Raw genomic sequence first — 27,640 nt, forward strand, 5'->3', positions numbered from 1 at the left:
GCTACCTTGAAACAAGAATTATTCAGCAAGACAAGATTGTGTTGAGGGAGCCTGTATTGTGCATTTTGAAACAAAATTCTTAAGAGATTGAGTCTGATATTGAGATTGATTTTCAGTCAAAATGTCAGGAAAACCAGGAGCGTTTTGGACAAAAAAAAGGTGGAAGAAATTGTTTTCCTTTTCATTTTCCACCTCAAACTTGTGCAGTTTCAGTTGTCAACTATGTTCAAATTCTTGATAAATAATTACAAGATACCAATGAAATCAAGGGCAAGAAATACGAAATACATTAACCAAATTCTTATGGAAAAGAGTGGACTTGATACGCTGAATAGCCTTCAACATTCTTTTCATCTTTACATTTGATCTGCAGATTCATCTATAATTTTATTGCCACTCTCCTATGAATTACTCAAGCCCTACACATTTGCATGCAGGCTCAATTCCATCTTTCAAGGAGCAACTTTAATGCCTTGGGCCCCCACTCCACATCCCCATCTTCATTTTAGTCCCAAGTTTTCTCCTTAATAATTGTCACCGTACATCACAATTAGAAGTCAAAAATTAGACAGAATAAATGGTATTTAAATTAGTTTGCATCTCGTTTTGCCTGACTGTTGGCAGCCTCTAAAAGGATTGACAATGATCAATTACCTTGAGTAAATCATCAACCATATGATTTTGAACACAATGGTTTGGTTTTGAGGTTAAAGACTGACTAAACAAAATTATTTTATTCTTCAACTATACCATTAAACCATTTTTAAAATGGAGAATAAAAATGCATTTTAGAGTCATTTTATGTAATAAAGAGCACAATTTGCATGCAGATAGTTCAGTGTTGGGCAAATCTTTCAAACTCTTTTCAAATTAGATCATATTTGAATGATCTGCTAAGAAATATATACACAAGAGAGATAAAAATTGAGATAAAAACAGAAAATGCTGCAAATACTCGGAAGGTCAGGCAGCATCAGTAGAATGAGAAAATAAATTAAGGTTTCAGGCAGAAAACAGAGGGCTGAATACCTAAATAATTCAACTTTTACAGCCATATACAACTGCCACACTGACCACCGCCAGTGGGCTGATCTCGCCTCCAACCGTGCATCTTGGCGCCTCACAGTTCGGCGGGCTACAACCTCCTTTGAAGAAGACCGCAGAGCCCACCTCACTGACAAAAGATGAAGGAGGAAAAACCCAACACCCAACCCCAACCCACCAATTTTCCCTTGCAACCGCTGCAACCGTGCCTGCCTGTCCTGCATCGGACTTGTCAGTCACCAACTAGCCTGCAGCAGACGTGGACATACCCCTCCATAAATCTTCATCCGCGAAGCCAAGCCAAAAAAAAAAAAATATATATATATATATTTTAGTTATGACAAATAAAACCAATAAAACATACATTACAAAATTGAACTACAAAATTAATTCCAAAGTTAAAATACAACATGTGGCAGTATTCTTCAGATATCAGAACCCAAGAATCAATAATGAATGGAGAGTTGACAAGAGATTCACTCTTTAAGACTGTGTTAAACATAAATAATGAATACTGCACAAATTGCTTCAAAATGAGTGATTGTTACAAAATATGCATGTAACATTTTCTACAAATCTGACAGTTCATTTCCAAAACATAATTTTTGCTAGTCTTCTTCAAATATCAGAATCCAAGGATAAACAATAATGAATAGATAATTGTCTGCAATAGATTCACAATTATGACTATGTTAAATATAAATAATGAGAACACTACATGAATCACTTTAAAAAGGAATGATTGTTACATCAAACAGAACAACATTTTCCACAAATTAATAAATTTGACAGTTTATTTCTTCTGAAGTTACCGTGATGCTGTGGCACAGGTAACTGGTGCTTTTCTTACAGAAAACCATTACAATAGATAAATATCAGTAAAATGAAGGGCTTTAGCTGCCAGTGAATCAAATCATAACTATTAGATCACTTGATGCTACTTCTAGACTATGTCAAGAGTCCAAGCAATAAATAAAATGCAAATGGGAGACAAGAGACCTGCTGAAATTTGAAAGAAAAAAAAGCAATCTGCTGGGTCAGGGCAGCATGTATGGAGTGAAATTGATACTCTGTGGTTTGGGTCAAGATCTTGTATCAGGATTGAGAGTGTAAAGGGAAATAGCAAATACAAGAGGTGAGTGGGTTGGGCAAGGCATGATCCAAACAAGCAGTGGAGCCATGTCAGGAAAGGAAGGATGGATTTTGTAATCAGAGGCTGGGAGGTGACAACTGGAGACAGGGTGCAAATTATAAGGAAGATCATGAGTAAAAACAGAGAAGGTGGAGGGCAGATGGAAACATTAGAGGATGACAGATCGGGGAGCCAGTGTGTAGGTAATGAGCAGATGGAGCCAGATAGGGGAGGGGAGGGGATTGGCATATAAGAGTGGGTGTGAGGGAACCTGGGTGGATTAGGAGAGTGGATTACTTGATATTAGAAAATTTATTTTTCATTCTGTTGGGCACTATATTTTCTACAACCCAGCTGGAATACTGGAGGGAAATTTTTGATCTAATAAAATGCTATTTTTATTTTTCACTCCTGAAGATACTGAATGGTAATCCACACGAATTCTTGTTGTTACAACAAAATTTATAAAACTTACTTTTAATTAAAATGGGCAACATGGTTGGCATAGCGGTTAGCCCAACACCTTTAGAGTACCAACGATTGGGACTGGCATGGAGTTTGAATCCCGCACTGTAAGGAGTTTGTATATTCTCCCCATGTCTGCATGGGTCTTCTCCGGTTTCCTCCCACTCAGAATGTATCAGGGATAGAGGTTAATGGGGTGCATATTGGGTGGCATGGACTCATAGGGCCGAATTGGCCTGTTACAGTGCTGTATATCTAAATTTAAAATTTAAGTATATAATGAAAAACTATCTAGAATATTGCTGGAGTTTAGAAGGATGAGGGGAGACCTCATCGAATCATATTGAATATTGAAAAGGTTGGATAGACTGGACGTGAAGAAGAGGTTTCCAGTTGTGGGAGAGTCTAGGACCAGAGGGCACAGCCTCAGAATAAAAAGATGTTCCTTTAGAAAAATTTCTTCAATCATTTATGATTTTTTTTTTAGATAAAATTTGCATGATTTTACCAGACTAAAGAATGTTGGAGGTCTCAGCATTGGTTGTTCACACATGAACGACCAAAACTCGAAATCTCCACTTCCTTAAGCGAGTTTAGACAGCATACCAGAATGCAATAATTAAAGAGATGGGACTTGTTTTCATTAGCCCGTTGTTCATGGAATGACTACAGCCATTCTGGAAAATTTACTAGGGTTCAAGGAGGTAAAATGTCATAATGGGATTGAGTCCTTATACCTGTTCCAATCGTTTTACACAGACTGAGTTCTGGGAAATTGGGAATAATTTCCTGGAATCCAGCGGCTATGTAAAAACCATAATAGAGTGGTGAATTTTTGGAATTTGTTGCCACAGATGGCAGTGGAGGACAAGTCATTGGGTATATTTAAAGTAGAGGTGGATTGGTTCTTGATTAGTAAGGGGGGGGGGGGGGGGGCTGAGGTCAAAGGATATGGCAAGAAGGACAATGGGGTTAAAAAAGAAAATACATCAGCAGACTTGATGGGGCAAATGGCTTAATTCTTCTCCCAAGCTTTGTGGTCTAACATAAATGTGCAATATGTGTTTTCAGTTAAATATATGTAAATACAATGAGCAGCAATGCAAAGTTGCAATTTTACTCAATTATCGAATAGAGGATATATCTACAACAAAACTCATAACTAAAATATTATGCATTCAGGTCTACCTGTTCCAAAAGCTAGACAAGATAGTTCTCCAGATAAAATCTTCTGATCAGTTATTAATTTAAAGTTTTTTTTAAAAAATAGAATGTTTTAAACAAATGAAAATGTGGTAGGTACATTTTACCCCTCAAGTTCTTTCAGTGTAGTTAATAGAAGAAATTGCAGTCACCACAAATCCTGTTATCACACATCCTTCTGTAATGTGATTTGGAATAACATGTTTTGGTATGTCACTATAAATTTAGAAAAGTAGAATGCGGTTATTGCATCTTAGGAAATATTATTCCTTGTTCTTCCATTTGTTGCTGTTGCATCACTCTCTTGGTTATCCAAAAATTCAAAAGTTTAATGGTTAAAACTTTCCAAACTTTAAAAAAAAATGAATTTCAGATAATAATGGAGTTAAATGACGTTAATTGTGAAACATATGATGCGAGTACTGGATTATTTGGAAGCACTTTTATGGGCAGATCCCAGCTGAAGGTGTCCACGTCTATCTTCCCTGCCCCAGTCCAAGTAATTATCTCCGACTGGTTCTCAAGAACAGTAGGCGGTTCCACTGGCTCACGAGCAGTAACAAACTCAAAGTGTAAACGCCACTTTAAGGACACTGAAATTAAAATAAGCAAATTAATCAATTGTGCAACTTTAAAGGATTTTTAAAACCTGATACATTAGTGTAGCATACAAATTTTAAAGAAATTTCTTGTGCTGGTCACTTGAAACTCAATTATAATATTTAATCCTCTTTTTTGAACACAGTATGCGTTAATACTTTTGAAATGATAAAATGCACAATTCAGAAAGGAGAGAAAAACAAAAACAAAAAAAATCAAATAAAAATAGGAAGGAAATAAGAAACTTGCAGGTCAAAAATCTACATTTCCCAGAATACATAAAGATAAGTTTATTGACATCTGATTGCACAAGTACAACCCAATGATACAATGTACTCCAGACCTTGATGCAAAACACAGACACAATCAGACATAACACACATACAGGCAAATAATGCATATGCAGGATAAGTAATTTATCTATATAAATAAGTATTGCTTTGTCCATATGAGAGTCTTGTATGGTTAGTGTGAGCAGTTTCTTTGGCTGTTCAGCATTCTCACTGCTGTGGGAAGAAGCTGTTCCTCAGCCTGGGGTGCTGGCTCTGATACTCCTGTATCTCTTTCCCAACAGGAACAGCTGAAAGATGCTGTGTGCAAGGTGAAAGGGGTCCTCAATGATTTTGTCTGCTTTTTTCACACAACAATCCTGGTAGATCACATTGATTTGGGGGAGGGAGACTCCAGTGATCCTCTCTGCCATTCTTATGGTCCTGTAAATTGACCTCCGATCTATTTCTCTGCAGCAACCATTCTGCAGAAGCAACCTGTAATGCAGCCGGCCAGGACACTCTTGATAGAGCTCCTATAGAAGGTTGACATAATGGTAGCTAGAAGCCTTGCCCGCTTCGGTCTTCTCAGGAAGTGCAGTCGCTGTTGCACCTTCCTGACAACTGAAGAGATGGTGAGTGTCCACAATAGGTCACTCGTTAAATGAACTCCAAAGAACTTGGTGCTCTCCACTCTCTCTACTACAGTAAAGCAGAAAAATCAGGAGACTACACACTCTCTCTACTACAGAATTGTTGAGAAATCTGAAGTGAGAAGCTCTAAAGAAAAACCCACAATCAATTAAAGCCATTTCACTGGAAGAAAAACACATAACCTAGAGTGGGATGAAAGATGAAATTCAGTTATACTGAGCAGTAGGCTAAAATTTTAAAATCAACAGAGCAAGATTTAGAGCTATTGTATTGAGTATTGGGGTAACATGAGAGAACTTGGCATCAAATGGAACACGAGCAATAGGTTTTGAATAGGTTGGAATTTGGCTATTTCAGAGCTGAGGGAGAATGCTTAATTGCTCAGCCAACAATTAGCATTCCTGGTCATCATCCATTGATCACTTGGGGAAAATTGCAAACCAAGACTATTTGGAACTACGCACCCATCCACATCAAATAGAATGGAGGTGAAGAGGGTTAGAATCTTCAAGTTCCAGGGAGTCCACATTTCTGAATAGCTTACCTGGAGCCAGCACACTGAGGCAATACTTTTACTTTCTATAGAATCTGAGAAGATTTGGCAATGTTGTCAAGTACTTCTACAGATGTGCTGTGGAAAGTATACCGACTGGTTGCAGTGCAGCCTGCTTTGGCAATTCGAATACTCAGGAACATAAAAAGTTTCAAAAGGCAGCAAACATTGGAGGCTCACACCTTCCACCAACTGAAGACAGCTATGTGAGGCGCTGCCTTAAAAAGGCTGTTAATATCATAAAGGACCACCCACCCATCACCTTGGTCACAACCTATTCTCACTGCTACCTTTGGGTAGAAGGTATAGAAGCCTGAAAACCAGCACCTCCAAGTTCAAGGACAGTTTCTTTCCAACAACTATCAGCTCTTGAACCTCCCCTTGTTAAACTAATCGTGGACTGCTCTAACACCACAAAATGAGTGTCTTCACTATTTATAAAGTTTGTTTTTTTGCTCTTGGATAACTGAATATTCTCTCTTTTGTACTTGCTGTCGTTTTAATTCAATTATGTAATTATTTTTTTTTTTTACAAAGCACCTGTTCAGCTACAATTAAAAATTTCAGTGCATATGTACATTGTATAATGTACATGACAAACACCTCATCTTTGCCAAAGATATTAGGGAAAGACCAAGTATAATCAGAAATCAAACATTCCAACATTTTCAAAGCCATGTTTGCCATTATAAGTGAACATTAATTAACACAAAAAGATTCTTCAACTGCTTTAGTTAATAGATGTATTGCTAACATACAACTGAACTTTCTATATGAATAACTCTAGATTCATTCCTAGTGTGTGACTCATAGTTCAGTGGTCACAAGGGCAAGTGGAGACATACAGATAGCATCTTTGCACCCGATTCCAATGAAACCATTCCTGCAATAAATTAATTTGGATGCAAAACTTTCCAGAAGAACCAAACATCCATAGAATTTTCACAGTAAATGTTCTGCCTTCCAATATGATCCTGCTGTACCAAATCCTATCGCTCTTCCCCTGTTGATTATTCTGATTGCATGCAGGTTACCCTCATTATTGAAACAGAATATTTACAGCAGTGAAACTTGATAACAAGGTGTTACATTTTGTAAATAATTGTAGTTGCTACATCATTGTGTTTAAGCAATGATTATATTACATTAGGTTAATATGGATACAGGAATAAAATGCTGCATATGCCAGAAATAGTCAGGTAGCAACAATGAAGTTATCTGCTCAATAGTTTTACTACCTGTGCATTAGACCTATCACAGGCAAGCAAATAAAATGCTGTATCATTGTGCACTAGTCCATCTCACTACCCAAGGAAGCATATATTTGCGAATGAGGAATCAGATCAAAGCTTCACCACATTGATTTGTGCCTTATTGGGATTAATGAATGAAGAGAAGTTAAACAAACTTGGCCTTTACAGTCATGAAAGACAATTTCTTTGAACCATATAAAATTCTTATGGAGCTTGATGCAGTGACAATATGTACCTTGGCTAGGTTATCTGAAACCAAGGATCATAATCTCAAAGTAACCATTGAACCAATTCAGGACATTCAAATAGAATATACTGAATCTTTGGAATAACTGCTCAAGAGGCCTGTGGAAGCTCAGTTGTTGAGTATATTTTAAAAATGTACAGATAGATTTGTAGATACTTAAGCATGAACATATGAGGTTAATGCAGCAAAGATTAACTGGAATTTTAATGAACTACAGAGCAAGCAATAAAGGTTAAATTGACAATCATATTTCTATTTATTTTTGGAGTCCACTAACAGAACCTAATTGGCTGGCATTCTCCACCATTGAGCTGGAGAATCACATCTCAATTCTATACCAAAGAATTTGGGGCAAGAGCCATAACAAATTTATTTGAATGGGATTCACAGGCCTTCAAATTATGGGGAAAGTAAACAAGGCACATTTTTATTCTTTATTTTAATACTTTTAGACTTATTCTTTCCATTCATTTCAAATTTTAAGACTTTTTTTTTTAAAAACAGACCCTTGTAACAAACATTTTCACTGAACCTTGGTACACAGAGAACAAACAAACTTAATTTTAAAATAAATCAAACATTTTTTTTATTACAAAAATCCCCTCAACTGCAGTCTTGCCCCCATCAATATGCTAGGGGATTTCGAGGTATGTCACTTGGATTGAAACATGTTTTTCAATTATAGTATTGTAATAGTCACCATTGATAAGCATTTACAGAGACAGCTGGTATAGACAAAACCTGCTATGTTTATAAATAACTTGTACCACAGCCAATGAACCTGGCAATTTACTGTGATTTTACAGTGGATCATAACAGATTTTTCCAACTACATGAGGAAAAAGGTTGATGTATATTCCTATTCAAAGCCATGTGTGAATAAAAGCAATAGATTACAAATAAAATAAAATACTTACCTACAGTTGTCATAAAGCTAGGTGGGGCACTAAGTGGAACTGGTAAAATGAAATGAGTTTTAGCAGTATGCAAACATGATTCCTGGTGCCGAGCATGTGTACCTAGCGAAACGGGTTGCCCTGGCTTTCTTTGATAGTCCTCTTGTATATGCTCTTCAGTTTGCAAAGATACTGAGAACTGGAAACAAAGTCAAGGATTCCAATTTGAGTAAAAATTAGACAAAAGACAAATTTTCATATTCATTGTTAATGACAGCATTTAATATTTGAAAAAAAAATCCAAACTACTGTAAAAAAAAATACACAATCCTCAAAGTTAATGATGTGTATTTGTGGAAATTAAACCATTAAGTTACATCTATTAGTGAGTTGGAAACAATTAAAATTTTATGTTGAATACTCATCAAAAGAACAATAATCATACATAGTGCACAATTTCAGTATTCCAAGACACATTTAGAGAAATATTATTTTCTTAATTTACCACAGTCTCAATTCTTGGACTAAAATACCAGCATTGCTTTAAGGATCATTTTGAACAACTGCTGCACATTGACTACATCGTCCAAATCAGCAGGCAGGTGCTCATTTGAAGAGATGCAAGTGAAGATCGAACTAAAGCAGTGGTTTTCAAACTTTTTCTTTCTACTCACACACCACTTTTAAGTCATCCCTATGTCATAGGTGCTCTGTGATTAGTAAAGGATTACAAAATGTGGTACGTGAATGGGAAAAAAGGTTGAGAAACATTGCTCCAGATCCAATTGTTACTGAAATATTTTGCTTGAGAAAAGTTATCATTGCACATAACGAGTCAATTAACTTAACTTTGGCTTGGCTTCGCGTACGAAGATTTATGGAGGGGGTAAAAGTCCATGTCAGCTGCAGGCTCGTTTGTGGCTGACAAGTCCGATGCGGGACAGGCAGACACGGTTGCAGCGGCTGCAGTGGAAAATTGGTTGGTTGGGGTTGGGTGTTGGGTTTTTCCTCCTTTGCCTTTTGTCAGTGAGGTGGTCTTCTTCAAAGGAGGTTGCTGCCCGCCAAACTGTGAGGCGCCAAGATGCACGGTTTGAGGCGATATCAGCCCACTGGCGGTGGTCAATGTGGCAGGCACCAAGACATTTCTTTAGGCAGTCCTTGTACCTTTTCTTTGGTGCACCTCTGTCACGGTGGCCAGTGGAGAGCTCGCCATATAACACGATCTTGGGAAGGCGATGGTCCTCCATTCTGGAGACGTGACCCACCCAGCGCAGCTGGATCTTCAGCAGCGTGGACTCGATGCTGTCGACCTCTGCCATCTCGAGTACTTCGACATTAGGGATGAAAGCGCTCCAATGGATGTTGAGGATGGAGCGGAGACAACGCTGGTGGAAGCGTTCTAGGAGCCGTAGGTGATGCCGGTAGAGGACCCATGATTCGGAGCCGAACAGGAGTGTGGGTATGACAACGGCTCTGTATACGCTTATCTTTGTGAGGTTTTTCAGTTGGTTGTTTTTCCAGACTCTTTTGTGTAGTCTTCCAAAGGCGCTATTTGCCTTGGCGAGTCTGTTGTCTATCTCATTGTCGATCCTTGCATCTGATGAAATGGTGCAGCCGAGATAGGTAAACTGGTTGACCGTTTCGAGTCAATTAGATCCAATTAAAACAATGGTTTTCAAACTTTTTCTTTCCACTCACATACCACCTTAAATAATCCCTTACTAATCACAGAGCACCTATGGCATAGATTACTTCGGGTGGTATGTGAGTGGAAAGAAAAAGTTTGAAAAAAATTACTGAACTAAAGGAATAGAATTATGAGCATTAATCATCTGCAAGTATCTTGTCTACTTTCTTGCTGAAAACATTTGGTCATGGAGATCCCAGTCAATCTCACTTACATCAAACACTGATGGACACATTTCAAAAAAATGGTACTGATGCAGAACAAGTTGCAATAACCACAGCTAATTACTTTCTCTTTTCTCTTTATTCCTGCAGTGGTAAAATTCCCATTGCAACTCTCACAGCAGAACAAGCTTCAATCAGAAATTTTGTAAACTAAGTTCAATATTTTTGCCAAGTTGGACAAAAAAATAGCTTTGAGATAAAATATTTGAATTTGTAAAAGCTGTAATGACTTTATATTTGACAAAATATCCATTATCAAAATATTTACAAATGGTAATAGACAGATTATCCCCAAGATTAAATTACAAAATGTACTGACCTGCAAACATGGAATATTTCCTTCAGAGAAATCGAATGTGCCCAATACATCCTCTCCAATTTTATAGATGGTTTTGAAAATGCAAAACTTTCCAACTTTTCCCCTGACATTAGTAATATTGTACAAATCTGGACCAAATACAAAATGCAATATCAGGTAACTATGAAAGTTATAAAAATATTAGCAGAAATAAAATATTACTCCAAGACAGGATGAGGCTTTGAGCAGCTTCCAGGTGATGTTCCCATGCAGATTCAACAACTACAATGAATTGAGATGGATGGTACAATCTGCATACCTGAACCTATGCCAAAATTGGGAAGAATTCAAGAAAATTGGCATCAAGTTGTTCTTCATTGAAAACAAGCAAAACTTATGGCCAAGGTAAAGTATCTATGAGTCTATTCCTCTGCACCTGGATCATTGACTTCTTCATCAACAGACTCCAATCAATGCAGATCTGCAACATCACCTCCTCCTTGCAGACCACCAACACAGGGGCACGCAAAGACTGCATACTTAGTCCTCTACTCTCTTTTTTGTACACCAATTACTGTGTAGCTAAGTTCAGCTCCAACTCAATCTACATTGACAACAGTACAGTTGTTAACCGAATAACTGAAAATAAGGAGTCAGAAAACAGGATGGAAATAGAGAACCTGCTTGCTTGATGCCAGAACAACAATCTTACTCTCAAAGTCTCCAAGGCCAAGGAGCCAAGTGCTGATTTCAGGGAGGAGAAGCTAAGGAACCACTTAGCAGTCTGCATTGATCAGAAGGATGAAGGAAGAGTCAGACCCTTCAAGTTCCTGAGACCTCATATTTTAGAACGATGGTTCTCAACCTTTTTCTTTCCACTCACATACCACTTGAAGTAATCCCTTTGCCATTGGTGCTCTGTGATTAGTAAGGGATTGCTTAAGGTGGTATGTGAAAGGGAAGGGAAGGTTGAGAATCACTGCTCTAGACCCAATTGTTACTTAAATATTTTGCTTTAGAAAAATTGTCATTGGCTCATTTCCTTTGGAGTTAATGAAACCGTGCACATAATGAATCAATTAAGTACGATTAAAACAGTGGTTTTCAACCTTTTTCTTTCCACCCACATACTACCTTAAGCAATCCCTTACTAATCACAGAGCACCTATGGCATAAATTACTTAGGGTGGTATGTGAGTGAAGAGAAAAAGGTTGAAGACCACCGTTTTAGAGGATCTTTCTTGGAATCAGCACATATTCTAGATATGTTTTTGGGAGATAAATTGGGGCAGGTTTTTTAGTGCAGGTCACATACAAACATTTTAAAACAGATCTTACTTAAAATACTGGAACCCTGCTCATGCGAGACAGGCCAGCTCCAAGAGCCTTTGCAAAATCTTTGGAAAGTTCCCAAGAGTCTTCACTAATTGATTGTTGTTTACAAAAAGGCAACAAATGAAAGAAGTCATCGGAGCCGCAGGCTGTCTGGAGTGGAACTTGCTGTTCTAAGAGGGTCATGTGGTTTTGCAAGCAGAGAGAGAAAAACAGGCTTTTCTGTGTGTGTGTGTGAGAGAGAGAGAGAGAGAATTCAGTTCTGCAATTTTACAGTTCAGCAGCATGCTGCTGGATTTTGGGGTCCTCTGGACTCGTAACACATACCAACATCTCTATTTCCTAAGAAGTCTGAAGAGGTTTGACCTAGCAACTTCTGCAGGTACAATGTGGAAAGTATACTGGTTGGTTGCAGCATAGCTTGATTTGGGAATTCAATTGCCCAGAAACACAGAAGGCAGTAAACATAGCTAGGTCTATCTGCCCGCTGTGGCAGATATTGTTGTACTTTATATTGTATATAAATACTTCTTAAAAGGAGATAAATTGTGGCAGGTTTTCTAGTGTAGGTCACATACAAACACTTCAAAACAGATCTCATTTAAGATGCCAGAGCTCTGCTCAAGCCAGACAGTCCAGGCACTGGGTGTCTTTGTAAAAACTTTGAAGAATGCCTATAAGGACTTCACAAGGAGATGTTAATTGGACATGCTGTGGAGTAATGGATTATTGTTTTGGAAAGCAACTGATGAATGAACTCGAAATATTAGGTCCGGAGCCGCAGTCTGTCTGAGTGCAGTTGGCTGTTTTAAGTGGGTCATGTGGTTTTCTCTGAATGAGAGAGAATTCAGTTCTACAGTTCAGCAGCAGCAGCTGGGACTGGAACAGGACAAGCTGACAAGCTTTTGGAAAAACCCCATTTGGAAGACGGGTTGCGAGTTCTTAATTCAGCCTGGTCAAAGGCCTTGTGGTCCATACAAGAGGAGAGGACTGGCTGCATAATGTTTCACTTGAAATTAGGGAAACAGAAGAGGAACTCTGTGGTGACCTGAAAGAAAGAGGTTATCATCTGGAAAACCCTGATGGGGCAAGTTTCTTCGGCAAGACACTGAAGTGGCTGGTTACAAGGAATCAGTTGTGGGTGTCCAACAAGCAACAAATCTCTTTCTGAAAACAGACAAGAACTTTCCTGAGTGGTAACCATTTACCTTTCAAGCAACAATGCCTGGTGAAATTCATAAATGTTAAATTCTGTGCACAGTATAAGAATTGCCAAGTGAACTTGGAGCAGCAAGATTGGACTGTGAATCAAAGAACTTTTCTGAACTTACACACACATTACATATATGTGCGTTTAGAATTAGAAGGTGGTTAAATTAATAATAATAAGTTAAAGTTTGATCCTGTTTTCATGTTTAGAGATAATTAAAAGCAACTTTTGTTTAAGTAACCATTTGTCTTGGTGAATATCTATTGCTGCTGGGTTTTGGGGTCCTCTGGGCTCATAACACCCATCCATATGATACATTGGCTCGAAAAGCCAGCCAACATCATAAAAGACCTCCACCACCCTGGTCACAACATCTCACTGCTACCTTCAGGCAAAGTGTTCAGAAGCCTGAAAACCAGCACCTCCACAATCAAGAACAGTTTCCTTCCCACAGCCATCAGAATCTTCATGCAAGTTACTATTTTTGCACAAGGATTATGCCTTGTGTGTTTATTGACTCATTTAATTTAATTCAATTGGCTTACTATTATAGGTTTTCTTTCGAAGTACCTGTATGGCTGCAGCAAGAACTCTGGTGTACCTTTATATTGTATATAAACAGCATGTTTTTTGTTAATGCTGCCTTTCCGTATTTTGGTAAGGCTTCCCCTCAAACAGACAAGTTCGACATTTGATGAATGCAAGTGTCTGAAGTACAAATCCTATACAGTCTGCTGTTGGTTTCAGTAATAAATACTCACGAAGACTGCGCCGAGATGTGCTGCTCATCAACATTTCAGTTGCCAGATCTACTAATCTATTATCTTTTTTAATATTGTCATCTTCTTCTAAAAATGGATTTGTGGGTGCCACAGCCTCATCTGGAGGAAATTGATAATTTTCCAATCCTGATGTGAATAAAAAAGGCACAATCACTAAAGAAGCATTATGATGAATGAATGAACCCACCCCAGTCCTTCATACACATCTCAAAGGCAAATTTTCACTTTCACTATCATGCAGAAAATGGTCAGTGAAAGATTAACACAATTTCCAATGTTAAATGGAAATTAAATGCAGTGTACAAGATGGAAATACACCTGAACTAACTATTTCTCGAAAATACAATTGTTGCAAAATTAGGATAGTTTGTCAGTAACAATAAGATCAGATAGTGAAGAGGATATTTGTACTCTACAGTTGATAAGTTGAACCAAGCAAAGATAGATGGGATTTAATAGTCATAAATGTAAAGGACTAATATGGATGGGAAACTCATAATGAATGGTCAGGCCTTTAAGAGCATTGATGAAACAAGAGATCTCAGTGCACAAATCCATGGAATCCTGAAGTAACAGCAAAGATAGATAAAGTGGTGAAGGTAGCAATATGAACGACTTGCCTTCATTAATCGGGGCAAAAATACAAGAGCAGAGTACATTTAAAAATATTGGTAAGGCCACTTTGGAACACTATGTATAGATTTATTTGCTTCTCCAGAGGAAGGACACAATTGCTCTGGAAAAGATGCAAAGGAAATTCACCATGATCTTGATGGGAATGGAGGATCCTACAAGAGATTGAATAGGGTGGGATTGCTTTTTTTGAACAATAGAATTTGAGGGGGAGACCTGACAGATACAAAAACTTGTAAAGGGTGTAGATTGGGTAGGCAATAGGATTTTTTCCACCCATAGCACAGATATTTCAAAATAGAAGGCAGACACAGGGAGAATGTACAAAATCTTTACAGACAATGCGGGATTCAAACCCTGGTCCCAATCACTGGCGTTCTAAAGACGATGCACTAACCACTACGCTAAAGGATAAGAAATGCATTGCTCGAGTAGATGATAGAAGCAGATACTCTCACAATGTTCACTTGAATTAGCAAAATCATCAACAGCTACAAAGCAAGAATGGATCAACTATAGATTGGTGCAAGTTGTTCAACAGGGCCAGGTTTTGTCCTGTTCATTTCCAGAAACTCACAATGGGTCTGCATCAATTTCTTAACCAAAACATATACTATCTTTAACAGTTTGGGTGTGACTATACATTAGTGACATAATTATTCCTGGATTTAAATGTGTTTAATAAGAAGCTAAAACGATAAAATTGCCCAAACGTCAGAAAGGCTTTTCCTTCCAAATGCCTCAACCCACCAAGTGACCATGCCTTCTATCAAAGAGAAACTACAAATTCAAAGGAAATAAAATGTAATGACTTGCCTCTGACTATGTCATTAAGCTGGAAAGGGTGTAGTAAGGATTCACAAGGATGTTACCTGGACCAAAGGACTTGAGTTACAAGCTGACACTGAGACTTTTCCCCTCCACACAAGAGGCTGAGGGGAGAACTTGCATAATGGGTATAGACAAGGTGAATAGTCACTTTCTTTTTCCAGAGTTGGGAAGTCTAAAACTAGAGGGCATAGTTTTAAGGTGAGAAGGGAAAGATTTAAGAGACCTGAGGGGCAATTTTTTCCACACAGGTATATGTCAGAGGAAGCTACGAGACAGGTAAAATTGGGAATATTACTATTTTATTTTAAAAAAAGACAGGGATTTAAGAGAGGTCGGAAGGGATATGGGCCAAACACAGAAAATTCATGTTCAATAACTAGGACTCTAAACAGCATTTTATTTCTTGTAGAAATGAAACAGAAAAGTGGGTGATTAGGAGTAATCAGTACATTAGAATTAATTCCAAACAGACAGCAAATTCATCTTTTTCATCAACTCACCATAGACAACAAAAACCCGAAAAGGAACCCGGAGAAGTTTGATTGGAGAATTGACCCTTTGACAGCCAACTGTCAATTTATAAGCATATTTTACTGACTGCCCACGGAACGATGGTGGGCCATCAACAGGCACAGTTTCACAGTACGAATCTGAAAAATCAGAATTGCATATCATTTTAGATAAAATGCCCTGAAGAAAAAAAAATTGTCAACAAGCTTGAAAACTACTAAGCATGAACCAACTATTGTCATCCTTCAATATTATTAGCATAACTATTTTATTCTAAAATACTTTTTTTTTTAAATAGTAACAATGAATACATATATTCAGTTGCCACTGAAAAAGTAGGTACTAGGTACTCTAATGCTGCAGTTATTTTAACTCGCATCTTGTCGTCCCCAGCAAACTGTTGTTCTATATTTATTACATCTTCACTAGTCTACAGAATTTCCATGAGCTTTTTACACTGCAGCTTGTCATTTTGAGACTCCAGATCACCATCTATAGGGAAATGAAAACAACACAAGTAAAGCATGCCTTCACAACCATCAGATTGATGCTTCTAACACACATACATATATACATATTAGATCACAAAGACGTCCCAAATTCAACCAGACACTTCCCAGAGTGATTCACCTTCACCACTCATAGGATATCAATCCAAACATTTTTTTTTGGACCACTGCAACAGAAATTAGACCACGCAGTCTTGTCTTCTAATTCTAATGCTAAAAACAAAGGAGAGTGATCGGATATAAGCCCTGCTTCATATTTAACCTGCTGAACCCTACCTTGCAATCTTGCTGATAACAAAAACATCAATTCTGGAATATGAATCACGTCTGTTAGAATAAAACAAATAATCCCTTTCTCTAGGATATATCCTTCTCTAAATATCAACCAAATTCATGTCTTGCAATAACTATAGTTATTTTTGCTGCCTTAGATTTCAACACACTCTTTGTAGATCTATCCAATAAAGGATCCAAGCAAAAATTGAAATCTCCACTTACTAAAATATTTTCATTAGCTTCCCCCATATTTAGAAAAGTTTCTTGTAGAAATTTACCATCATCCACATTTGGTGCATAAATATTCATTAATGTCCACTGTTCAGAAAAAAATCTAACAATTTATTAAAACAAACTGATCAAATGGGTCTAAAACTGTATTATGTATTTTAATTGGAAGGTTTATTTATCAAAATTGCTTCTCCTCTAGCTTTTATATTAAAATGCGACGCCACTACTGTTCCAACCCGGTCCCTTTTTTAATTTTTGATGCTCTTTTTCAATTAAATGTGTTTCTTGTAAAAAAGCAATATCCAATTTCAATGTTTTATTATACGTCAATACTCTTTCTCTTTAAAGGGTTTTGAAGCCTATTTACATTAAAACTCAAATTTTAATCTTTTACTCACTGTAAAAAATTTTAAAATTCTTACACATTCCCCTTTTTCATAATTCCCCCTCGTCAGCTCCCAGCTCTTCACCAACCTCAAATACAAAATAAACATTAAATCCAGTAAAGAAAAAGGCACTTGATTGTGTATTTGAAAGAAAGAAAAAAAAGGAAAAGAAAGACCCCCTTGAGCATTGTCATAAAATCCCATGACAATGCTACCACCCTCCATTTTTCAGGTTGCAACTAAAGCTGCAAAATAACATCCACGGTTCGGCAGGAACCAGTCAGCATGTCTCCGGCTCCTCCGAGTATATTAAATTAATCTCTGCAACATTACAAACCGCTTCCAGATTTCTTTCACCACAAGAATGTAACGTTCCAAATCAAGTGTCCACTCTTTGGGTCAATTCTTGGCATATGTCCAGCAGACTTTCCGCATATTCTTGAGCATATTCCAGATTCATAAAAAATCTACCTGGCCCTACTTGAACAAATACAGGTACACAATCCTTTATCCGGGCATCTAAAATCCGGCAATTGGGGTGAGGGATCGGCAGCGCGAGTCGGGCGGGCGAGGGACCGGCAGTTTAGAACTAAATTAATGGAATTTAACTCAGACAAATGATAGGTAGATGAAACAAGGTCAGGACTTGAAAGGTGAGTATTAGAGCCTTGGGAAGATATTTAGAACAAAAAGATCTGGAGTACAAGTATAGATCCTTGACAGTGGCGGCATTTGTCAAGCTTGTTTTTGTTTATGACATTGAATTCAGGAGCAAGGATATCATGTTACCAATGTACAAGAATTTGGGATGAAACTTGGAATATTGTGCACAGTCTGGAAACTCAAATACAGGAAGATACTGTATCATAAAGCAGGAAAGGGTGCAGAAAAGGGTGAGAATGTTGCTGTGACTGATATGCTTGAATTACAAGGGGAGATTGGGACTTTTCTCCTGGAGCATAGGAGACTGAGGAATGGGGTCCTTATAGAGTTTTAGAAAATAATGAGGGCATGGATAAGGTAAACAGTCATACTTTTTTTAGAAGGCAAATCTAAAACTAGATAGCCTAGATTTAAGATGACAGGGGATGGTTACAAAAGGGAACTGAGGAGCACCTTCTACACTCAAAGAATGGTGGGTATATGGAACAAGCTACCAGAGGATGTGGTTGAAGTGGGGTCAATTATAAAGTTCAAAAGACATTTAGACATGTACTTGGATAGGAAAAATTTGGAGATAAGGCTGAACACCGCCAAATGCAACTAATTTGGATGCCACAGGAGGAGGGAGGGAAGAAGGTGGATGGGTGCAGAGCAAAGGAGGAGGTGTGGAGGAGGGTTTTGGAGGGTCATCAGCCAGAAACTTCAACTCTTCTCTTCCAAAGGTTCTGCCTGACATGAATTTTCTTGTATTAATACTGCTGCAGTAGAGATTACCTCAATAAATTACCATAAGGAAAAATGGGTTTATTTTCAAATATATTTATTTCCCAGGATATGACTGTGATTGGAATGGTCCACATTTATTATCCAGAATAACTGCTCTGAGATGGTACTTGTGGAGCTTTTTCTTTAGATTGTTGCAGTCTTTCTGATGAAGGCAGTCATACAGTATTGTTTGGAAGAATTGTGGGATTTAGACCATGGTGGTAAATTGGACAAGGCTGAAGATTGGCTACCCTGGTAGAGCAGGTTCGACTGACCACATAACCTATTGCTAAAACACCGATTCAGCAGATTAATTACATACTTGGGAAACTGATAGGCTACAAGGCAATTTTATAATTATTGTAAAAAGATGAAGAATTAATTGAATTGAGAAATCGGTGATAATATTTTGTTCACAAGAACAGCAAGAGGCTAGAAGAAATCTGTTATAATACAGGAAATAGGGATAAATAGTGCTGTGAAGATCAATCTATTTTTTTTAATTAGCATAGCAAAGAGTAAGTGTATTTAATGTTTCCTAAACTGCACTGGGTAGGTCACATCTCCAGAATGGAGGACCATTGCCTTCCCAAGATTGTGTTATATGGCGAGCTCTCCACTGGCCACCAAGACAGAGGTGCACCAAAGAAGAGGTACAAGGACTGCCTAAAGAAAGCTCTTGGTGCCTGCCACATTGACCACCGCCAGTGGGCTGATATCGCCTCAAACCGTGCATCTTGGCGCCTCACAGTTCGGCGGGCAGCAACCTCCTTTGAAGAAGACCGCAGAGCACACCTCACTGACAAAAGACAAAGGAGGAAAAACCCAACACCCAACCCCAACCAACCAATTTTCCCTTGCAACCGTGTCTGCCTGTCCTGCATCGGACTTGTCAGCCACAAACGAGCCTGCAGCTGACGTGGACTTTACCCCTCCATAAATCTTCGTCCGCAAAGCCAAGCCAAAGAAAGAAAAGAAAGAAATTCCCCTAGCATATTACTGGTCTAAACAATAAATTTAGCAGAAATAAAATCAGCAACTCAAAGATAATTTTTTTAAATGCTCAAAATAAGTACATTTTTAACAGTATGTATAGTTATTGAACAGTGAAACAGTTTTATCCACATCAAAATACATTTACTTACAAGACTTTGATTCACCAGGATCAAGTCGTAAGTCACAGAATAGTATCTTGGGTGGAGTGCCTAGAATACATTTTCCTCGTTCTCCTAGAAATGAACAAATGATTCTATTATAGTATACTGTATGTTTAACTTTAGGAAAATGTTGCGAGCCCAGGGGACCCCAAAACCCAGCAGCAATATTCACTAAGACAAATGGTTATTAAACAAAAGTTGCTTTAAATTATCTTTACACATTAAAACAGAATCACACTTTAACTTATCACTATTAACTAACCTAACTTAACCCCCTTTTAATTCTAAGTGCACGTATATATAATGTGTGCGTGTAAGTTCAGAAAAGTTCTTTGATTCACAGTCCAATCTCACTTGCTCTCCTCCAAGTTTACTGGTTGCAGGCAATTCTTATACTGTGCACAGAATTTAACATTTATGAAGTTCACCAGGCTTTGGTGCTTGAAAAATAAATGCTCAGGAAAGTTCTTGTCGGTTTTCAGAGAGAGATTTGTTGTTTGCTGGACACCCACAACTGATTCCTTTTAATCAGCCACTTCAGTGTCTTGCCGAAGAAACTTTCCCCGTCACTATTTTCTAGATGATAATCTCTTTCTTTCAGGTCACCAGAGTTCCTTTTTGCTTCTCTTATTTCAAGTGAAACATTAGGCAGCCGATCCTCTCCTCTTGTATGGACCACGAGGGCTTTGACCAGGTTGAACTAAGCACTCACAACCTGGCTTCAAAATGGGGGTTTTCCACAAGCTTTCCAGTTTGTCCTGTTCCAGTCCCAGCTGTTTCTACTGACTGTAAAACTGCAGAACTGATCTCTCTCTCTCTCACACACACACAGCCTTTTTGACTCCCTCTCTGCTTGCAAAAGCCACATGACCCTCTTAGAACAGCAAACAGCGCTCCCAGACAGTCTGCAGCTCCATGTTCTTTCATCTGTTGCTTTTCAAAACAACAATCCATTAGTGAAGTCTATTGGGCACTCTCCAAAGTTTTTGCAAAGGCTCTCGAGTCCAGCCTGTCTTGTTTGAGCAGAGTTCCAGAATTTTAAATTAGATCAGTTTTGAATTGCTTGTGTGTGACTTACACTAAAAAAACCTGCCCCAATTTATCTCCCAAAAACATATCTTGAATCTGTCACAAAATAAAGTGTCAGATCAAACAAGATTCTTCAAATAACTGAAAAAATTAGCAAATTAGATAGAGATAATAGGCAGACAGTACATTCCTTGAAGGAAAAAATGAACTTGGAGAAAAAGGATAATTATCTATACAAACAATAGCATCAAGAGACTTTTTGTTTAGTTGATGGATGATTAAAGGAGACTTGGAAAGGAATGGGACAATACCAGCGGAGAGAAAATTATATACAAATAACAGCAAGCTTGTAAGAATGCCAAAAAGAGAAAAATCAACTGTGAGCAATTTATTTGGAACAGCATGGTAAGCAGACTTATGGGCAATAAACATAAAAGATAGGAGAATTCATGTTAATGGAAAATGCCAGCTTGAGAGTAAACCATGGCGAGCTACATAAAAGGGTTATAGCAGAGACATTTGTATGAGTGGTTTCAATCTTTTTGACAAAGACTAAAAATTACTGAATGTAGTTAAAAAAGGAGAGTAGAATTTGTTTACAATTTGGTAGCGAAGACATTGAGGAGTGGTGGTTTGCAGGGAGAAAACTCCATTTCAAGATATCCTGAAACTAATGAGATTTTAGTCCGAAATTGTCTTCATTATGCTCCAAATCAAATCACTATAACAGGTGTATGTTATAGATACAATGGTTATATTGATGGGGCAAGGAAGCAGTAAGACTGGAGAGATTTATAATTTTCTTATCATCAAGGACAAGGTTGTGATTTGTAGATGGACAACTATAGTGTCACAGTAAATAGAGCACAAAAGCCAAGGTTGCAGGGGCTCTAAATGTGCCATGTAAATGATGTAAGGAATTGGTTTTCTCAAGGTGAACCCAGAACATGGTGAATATGGACACCTACCACTCTGTGCAAAATATTTGCCCTGCACTTCTTCTTCAACTTCTTCTGCAGGTCTTGTGTGTGACACTTTTACCTTGGCAAAAGATTCTGACCGTCAGCAATAACAATGTTTCCTGAACTGAAACACCTCAAACAGGTCTCTTATTAGCCTCTTACACTCCAGAGAAAACAACCCAAGTTTGCCCAATCCTTCACTATAACTCATACCTTCAAAAACAGACAACGTCCTGGTGAACATCTTCTGCACTCTTTCCAAAGCCTCCACCTCTTTCCTGTAATGGAGCATCCAGAATTGCTCACAATATTTTATTGTGGTCTAATCAAAGTTATATATTGCTTCAACGTAATCTCCTTACCTTTATAATCTTAACTGCCCAACCAAGCCAAGCTTACCATTTTTTTTAAACCACCCTATGAACTTGCATGGCCACTTTCAAGCAGCATGAGGAGGTCTTAAAATGCCCTCAACACCCAAGCATTTTCCACATTATGCTCCCTATCACTGATCATGGGATGAGTGCTTTCATATTTATCAGCTCTCATAAGACAACAGGAGGTACAGAGGAGTTGGCTTTTAATGATATATGGGCATATAATGGTATATGGGCATATACCATTTTCTGCAGTTTCTTGCAGTCTTGAGCAAAGCAATTGCTGTAATAAACTATATAACATTTCATTTAAGAGTTTTGGAGAGAAAAAAAGATATTGAAAACTATCACTTCATTTCCAAAAATTAAACGTGTACTTTGGCACAAGACAGGGCAACATGAGGGAATTAGAATAACCAGATCTGGAGGTGGAAAAGACTTTAAAGAATAGGGAACCTGTGGCAGCAAACAAAAGAGCCAAGAAGGCAAACTGAGAATTAGAGGATTGGGAATCAATTCTAGATAACTGGACAAAACTTTCTAATTTTCCTTCCATTTACTTTTAGAACTTTCATAAGTACTAAACTGAGAGGGAAACTAGAAAGTTTGGAGGGGGGGGGGAAGAGAAGTAGCTTGGGGAAAAGTGGCCTGATGAAGTGGAAAATTATTTAATTTGGCAAGGATTCAAAATTAAAAAAATAGAAATGATAGAAAAACTAAAATTATTGAGTTAATTTTGCACAAAGATTGTTATTGGGAGCTCAAGCATAATTTCAACATCGACATTCATGATTTGTAAAAGTAAGGTTGATTTTTTTAGTACAAAAACTTTTGAGAATAAGTAATTAGATCCCTGCAAGTGAAAAGCTCAAAGATTATAACATCCTACCTCTATTTGGAACAAATACTGTTTCATTCTCTGCCTGCACATCATATTTCGTGTCTTCAGATGCAGGAAGTGCAACGCGGCTCTCACTGGTATGAAACTGACAATGTATCTGAGCACTTGCCCATGCCAACATCTCACTGATAAAGAAAAGACAAAAGTTATTACAAAAATTCAAAAACATGCTTGTAAAATTATGAACTTTTAAGTGTGCTGACTTCCTGCATCATGGTCTGGTATGGTGATGCCAATGCCCTACAAAAGGTAGTGGACAACATTGAGAGCATCTACAGGGAACACTGCTGTCAGAAAGCAGCAGCAATTAAGGATCCACATCACCCAATGCATGATGTTCTGTTCCCATTGCTAACATCAGGAAAGAAGTCTAGGAGCCACAAGACTCGCACCACCACCAGGTTCAGGAACAGCTGCTACCCCTCCACTATCAGACTCCTCAACGACAAACTCAATCAAGGACTCATTGAAAGACTCTTACTTTTGCACTTGATTGATTTTTTTTCTCTCTGTATTGCAGTTTGTTTACATTTCTTTATTTGTTTACATGTTTATGTTGTGTGCAGTTTTTTTTGCACTAAGAATATGCAGTAATTCTGCCTCACCCGCAGGAAAATAATTTCAGGGTTGCATGTGTATACTCTGACAATAAATCGGAAATCTGAATCTAAAGCAGATAGGAGTGACCAAATGAGCAATATTTTACTTATCTTATAAATATGGTTGGCACCAGAAAATGCCATGTACTTTTGAGACTAGCATGAAAACAATGCACACCTGAACAGGTTTATACATGGCATAAATTCATAATGTGCAGATGAAAAGATTTGTAAATAAGGTAGTTTAAAGATTAGTAACAGACAACAAGTGAAAAGATAGATTTTTAAAATACCAGATAAAAAAATACAGAAATATACAAATAGATACATTTTGAAAGAAAGAAAAAAAGAGAATTAAGAAATATTAAATTAAACACTGGTCAGATCTCAACCTGATATACATGTTCTTAGTTCAGGTGATCTAACACAAAGTAAAGAGCCACCGAGGTAGAATCTGTGTGGACCCGTGTGACAATACACAAAATGAAGTGGATCCAGGTCCTTCATGACAGAAGTTCATTTGCTCTGTATCCAACCTCTTAAAGCATTTCATCGTGGCAGAAGTGCAATCAGGGGATAATGATTGAGACAGCTAACTTGGTCTTATTGAGCACTGGTAGGAGTGAAACACACAAGTCTGAAAATGCTGTGATTGTACTACAAATACACCGAAATGCTGGAGGAACTCAGTCAGTCTTTTCAGTGTCTATAGGAGACAAAGTTAGATTGCCGACATTTACGCCTGAGCCCTTCTTCAAGGAAAAAGCCAGAGCTGGAAATTTCAGAATTTGAACAAGGCTGTCAGGGGAAGGAATCCAGACCAACAAAAGGTGTTAATTTGATGATAAGGGAGAAGGCAAGAATTTATCATGTTTGTGTGAAAGGAGACGGAATAGAGAGACTTAGATAGGGATAGGCCACTGGGAAAACAAAGAAAGGAGGAGGGGGTTTAATGAAAGCCAGAGATGTCAATATGAACGCCATCCAGTTGGAAGGTGCCCAGGCGGAAGATGAGGTGTTGTTCCTTCAATTTGCGGGTGGTCTCACTGGTAGTGCATGAGACCATGGACAGACACGTCAGCAAGGGAATGGGATGGAGAAATGAAATTGGTGGCCATTGGGAGATCCACACTATAGCGGCAAGTAGAGCCGAGGTGTTCAACAAAGCAATCTCTCAGTCTGCGTCCAGTCTCTCCAATGTACAGGAGATCATAACAGGTGCACAAGATGCAGTAGATGACCCCTGCAGATTCACAAGTGAAATGATGCTTCATTTGGAAGGTCTGTTTGGGGCCCTGAGTGATGGTGAGGGAGAACCTGTTGGGCACAGGTGGAGTATCTATTGTGGTTACAGGGGTAAATGCCAAGGGGACAATTGGTGGGGAGGGAGGAGGAGTGAACAAGGGAGTCAGGAAGGGAGTGCACAAGGGAGTCAGGAAGGGAGTGGTCCCTGCAAAAGGCGGAGAGGGGAATATGTGTCTAGGGGTGGGATCACGTAGTAAGTGGTTAAAATAACGGAGGAGGATAATGTTAGATGCAAAGGCTGGTGGAATAGTAGATGAGAACAAGAGGAATCCTGTCCTTGTTGCACATGGGAGCGGAGTGGGCCAGAGCAGATATGTGGGTAAGCGCCAAGTTAATGATAGTAGAGGAAAAAACACATTGAAGAAGGATGATATCCTTGATGATTTGGCATAGAAATCCTCGTCCTGGGTGCAGATGCGCCAGAGACGGAAGAATTGAGAGAATGAAATTGGATCCTTACAGGGGACAGGATGGGAAGAGGTGTAGTCAAGGTAGCTGTGGGATTTGGTGGGTTTAAAGAAGATGTCTGTCAAGAGTTTGTCTTGCAAGAAGGAGACAGAGAGACTGAGGACAGGTTAAGTGTTGCTCGAGATGGAGCAAGTGAATTTGAGGTCAGGGTGGAAGTTGGCAGTCAGTGGATGAAGTCAACGAGCTCATCATGGGTACAAGAGGCAGCACCAAAGTCATCAATGTAGCAGAGGAAGAGTTGAGGGACCTTGCTTGTGTAGGCAAGGAACCCATACAGGCTGCTGGTGACTGCTGTCAAAAGACTCACACCAGGTTGCAGACTGTTGGGGACTGGCTAAAGCAGTACCCGGTATTGGAACTGGGATGCAAGAGGATGCCAAGAACGCTGAAGGTTTCCTGGTGGTATCAGGTTCAGATCTGGAGCTCATGTTGCCAATGCTTTGGACTGGAGTCTATGTGGCTGCGAAGATTGTGGGAGTGCTGTAGGCAAATCCAAGGACATTTGGTTACTCTGGGGTGGGGGAAACTGTCTTTTGCTTCTCCTTCACTGACCGTAAGAGGCTGATGGCGAATCTCTCAAACCTACGACAATCTAAACCAAAGTTCATATAAATTTACACCTATTTTATTATTTGACAATAAAGGAGCATTGAATCACAGAGAGAAATTCCAATACCCACCTGATTGGGGGTCCCTTCCCTATCCTTTCCACCATCTATAGTCCAGTAAAGTTTGAACCAATTCCAACTTCATCTCTTTCTTTTTTTTAAAAAAAAGGCTTGCTATCTTCCTTTCCCATCCTAGTCTCAAAAAGGGTCCCAACCCAAAACACTGACTGTCCATTTCTCCGAATAGATGCTATCTGACCTGCTGAGTTCCATCAGCTTCTCATCATTCACTCAAGATTCTAGCATCCACAATTCTTATTTGGTGGTGAACAGGCAAAGCAAAATTTGGTGTACAAGTTCAGAATACAAAGGAGGATTTGGTCCTGAAATGCCAACAATTTTTTTTTAATCCCCAATGATGCTGCTCAACTTGCTGAATTGCTCGAGTTTTTTTTGCTTCAGAGGCAAACCACCCAGCAGGAGGTGGGAGCCAAATTTTACAACAATCAACAAGATCAAAACTCAACAACCCTATCACATTTAGGTATGAAGAGTTAATGGACATGAGATTATTTTTCCAGAGTCAATAACCAATTGCAAATGATCTTTACCAACCCAACACATAAATGGCATTGTGAATAAAGCAAGTCAACACCTCTACTTCCTCAGGACTTTGCAGAGGTTTGGTAGGACATCATAAATCCTGGCGATTCCTACAGATGTGTGGTGATTGGTGTGCTGACCAGCTGCATCGCGGTCTGCTGTGGAGTCTCCGATACCTATGAGTGTAAAGCCCGCCAAAGGTAATGGACACAGCCCAGGACATCACAGGCAAAACCCTCCCCACCAGAGAACATCTACGGGGAGCGCAGCCGTCGAAGATCAGCAGCCACCATCAAGGATCCACACCACCCAGCACACGCTCTGTTCTCGCTGCTACTGTCAGCAAGCAAAGAGGTCAAGGTGCCACAAGACTGGCACCACCACCAGGTTGAGGAACAGCTGCTTCCCCCTCCACCATCAGACTCCTCAACAACAAACTCAATCAGGGCCTCATTCATGGACCCTGACTTTTGGACTTTTCTTCTGTCTCCGTGTTGCTCTTTGTTTACGTTGAGTAGGTTTTTGTTGCACCGTCAATAAGTGGTGATTCTGCCTCGTCCGCAGGAAAAAGAATCTCAGGGTTGTAGGGGATGTCGTGTGTGCACAACAACCGTTATTTGCCAACTCCCTGGCGCGCACACTTCCCGGGCGCCCGCAGGCGGGCGGGCGGGCGCGCGCACGGGGGGGCCGGGCACTGACGCCCGCTTTACCTGCTGGCCGAGGTGGAGCGAGCGGTAACGGGGTTGGTGAAAGTAATGACGCACTCCAACTCTTCGCCCGTCAAAAACACTGGACCCCGAAGGAGTTTCGCCAGCACCTCGATCATGTCGAAACCCGTTTCGATTAAATCCTTGCACCAAACTGCTCGGTACCGTCCATCCGCGACGCCTTACTTCGCCAGCCAAACGTCCAACAACACTCCACTCACTTCCGGTTGACGATCCTCCCCCCCCCCCGCACACTCGGAAGTCTGACGGC

The 27,640-nt window shown here is 39.1% G+C and overlaps 1 protein-coding gene across 4 annotated transcripts; it reads right to left on the bottom strand.

The window, feature by feature from the left end:
- Positions 1-1,824: 1,824 nt before the first annotated feature.
- On the bottom strand, positions 1,825-27,607 carry rgp1 (GP1 homolog, RAB6A GEF complex partner 1). 4 transcript variants are annotated; one of them, XM_069924201.1, is made up of 8 exons: positions 27,373-27,607; positions 23,068-23,204; positions 19,799-19,882; positions 15,814-15,963; positions 13,829-13,975; positions 10,547-10,674; positions 8,338-8,515; positions 1,825-4,437 (listed from the first exon to the last, which is right to left on the bottom strand). In XM_069924201.1, the coding sequence occupies exons 1-8, from the start codon at positions 27,486-27,488 to the stop codon at positions 4,214-4,216; spliced, it is 1,164 nt and encodes a 387-aa protein (XP_069780302.1). In that variant the 5' UTR covers positions 27,489-27,607; the 3' UTR covers positions 1,825-4,213. The 4 variants fall into 4 exon arrangements, with proteins under 4 accessions (XP_069780302.1, XP_069780303.1, XP_069780305.1 ...); XM_069924202.1 differs by lacking the exon at positions 27,373-27,607 and adding an exon at positions 27,131-27,217; XM_069924204.1 differs by lacking the exon at positions 27,373-27,607 and adding an exon at positions 26,715-26,911.
- Between the last annotated feature and the right edge of the window lie 33 nt (positions 27,608-27,640).

The sequence above is a fragment of the Narcine bancroftii genome, chromosome 3 (assembly GCF_036971445.1).
Source record: "Narcine bancroftii isolate sNarBan1 chromosome 3, sNarBan1.hap1, whole genome shotgun sequence".
Taxonomy (NCBI): Eukaryota; Metazoa; Chordata; class Chondrichthyes; order Torpediniformes; family Narcinidae; genus Narcine; species Narcine bancroftii.

Excerpts from the sequence above, each read along its gene's own strand:
- rgp1 (XM_069924201.1), bottom strand. The coding sequence starts at position 27,488 with ATGATCGAGGTGCTGGCGAAACTCCTTCGGGGTCCAGTGTTTTTGACG. Across the intron at positions 23,205-27,372 it reads CGCTCCACCTCGGCCAGCAG|TGAGATGTTGGCATGGGCAA; the intron begins GTAAAGCGGGCG and ends TTTCTTTATCAG. Across the intron at positions 15,964-19,798 it reads TCCTGGTGAATCAAAGTCTT|ATTCGTACTGTGAAACTGTG; the intron begins GTAAGTAAATGT and ends CTGATTTTTCAG.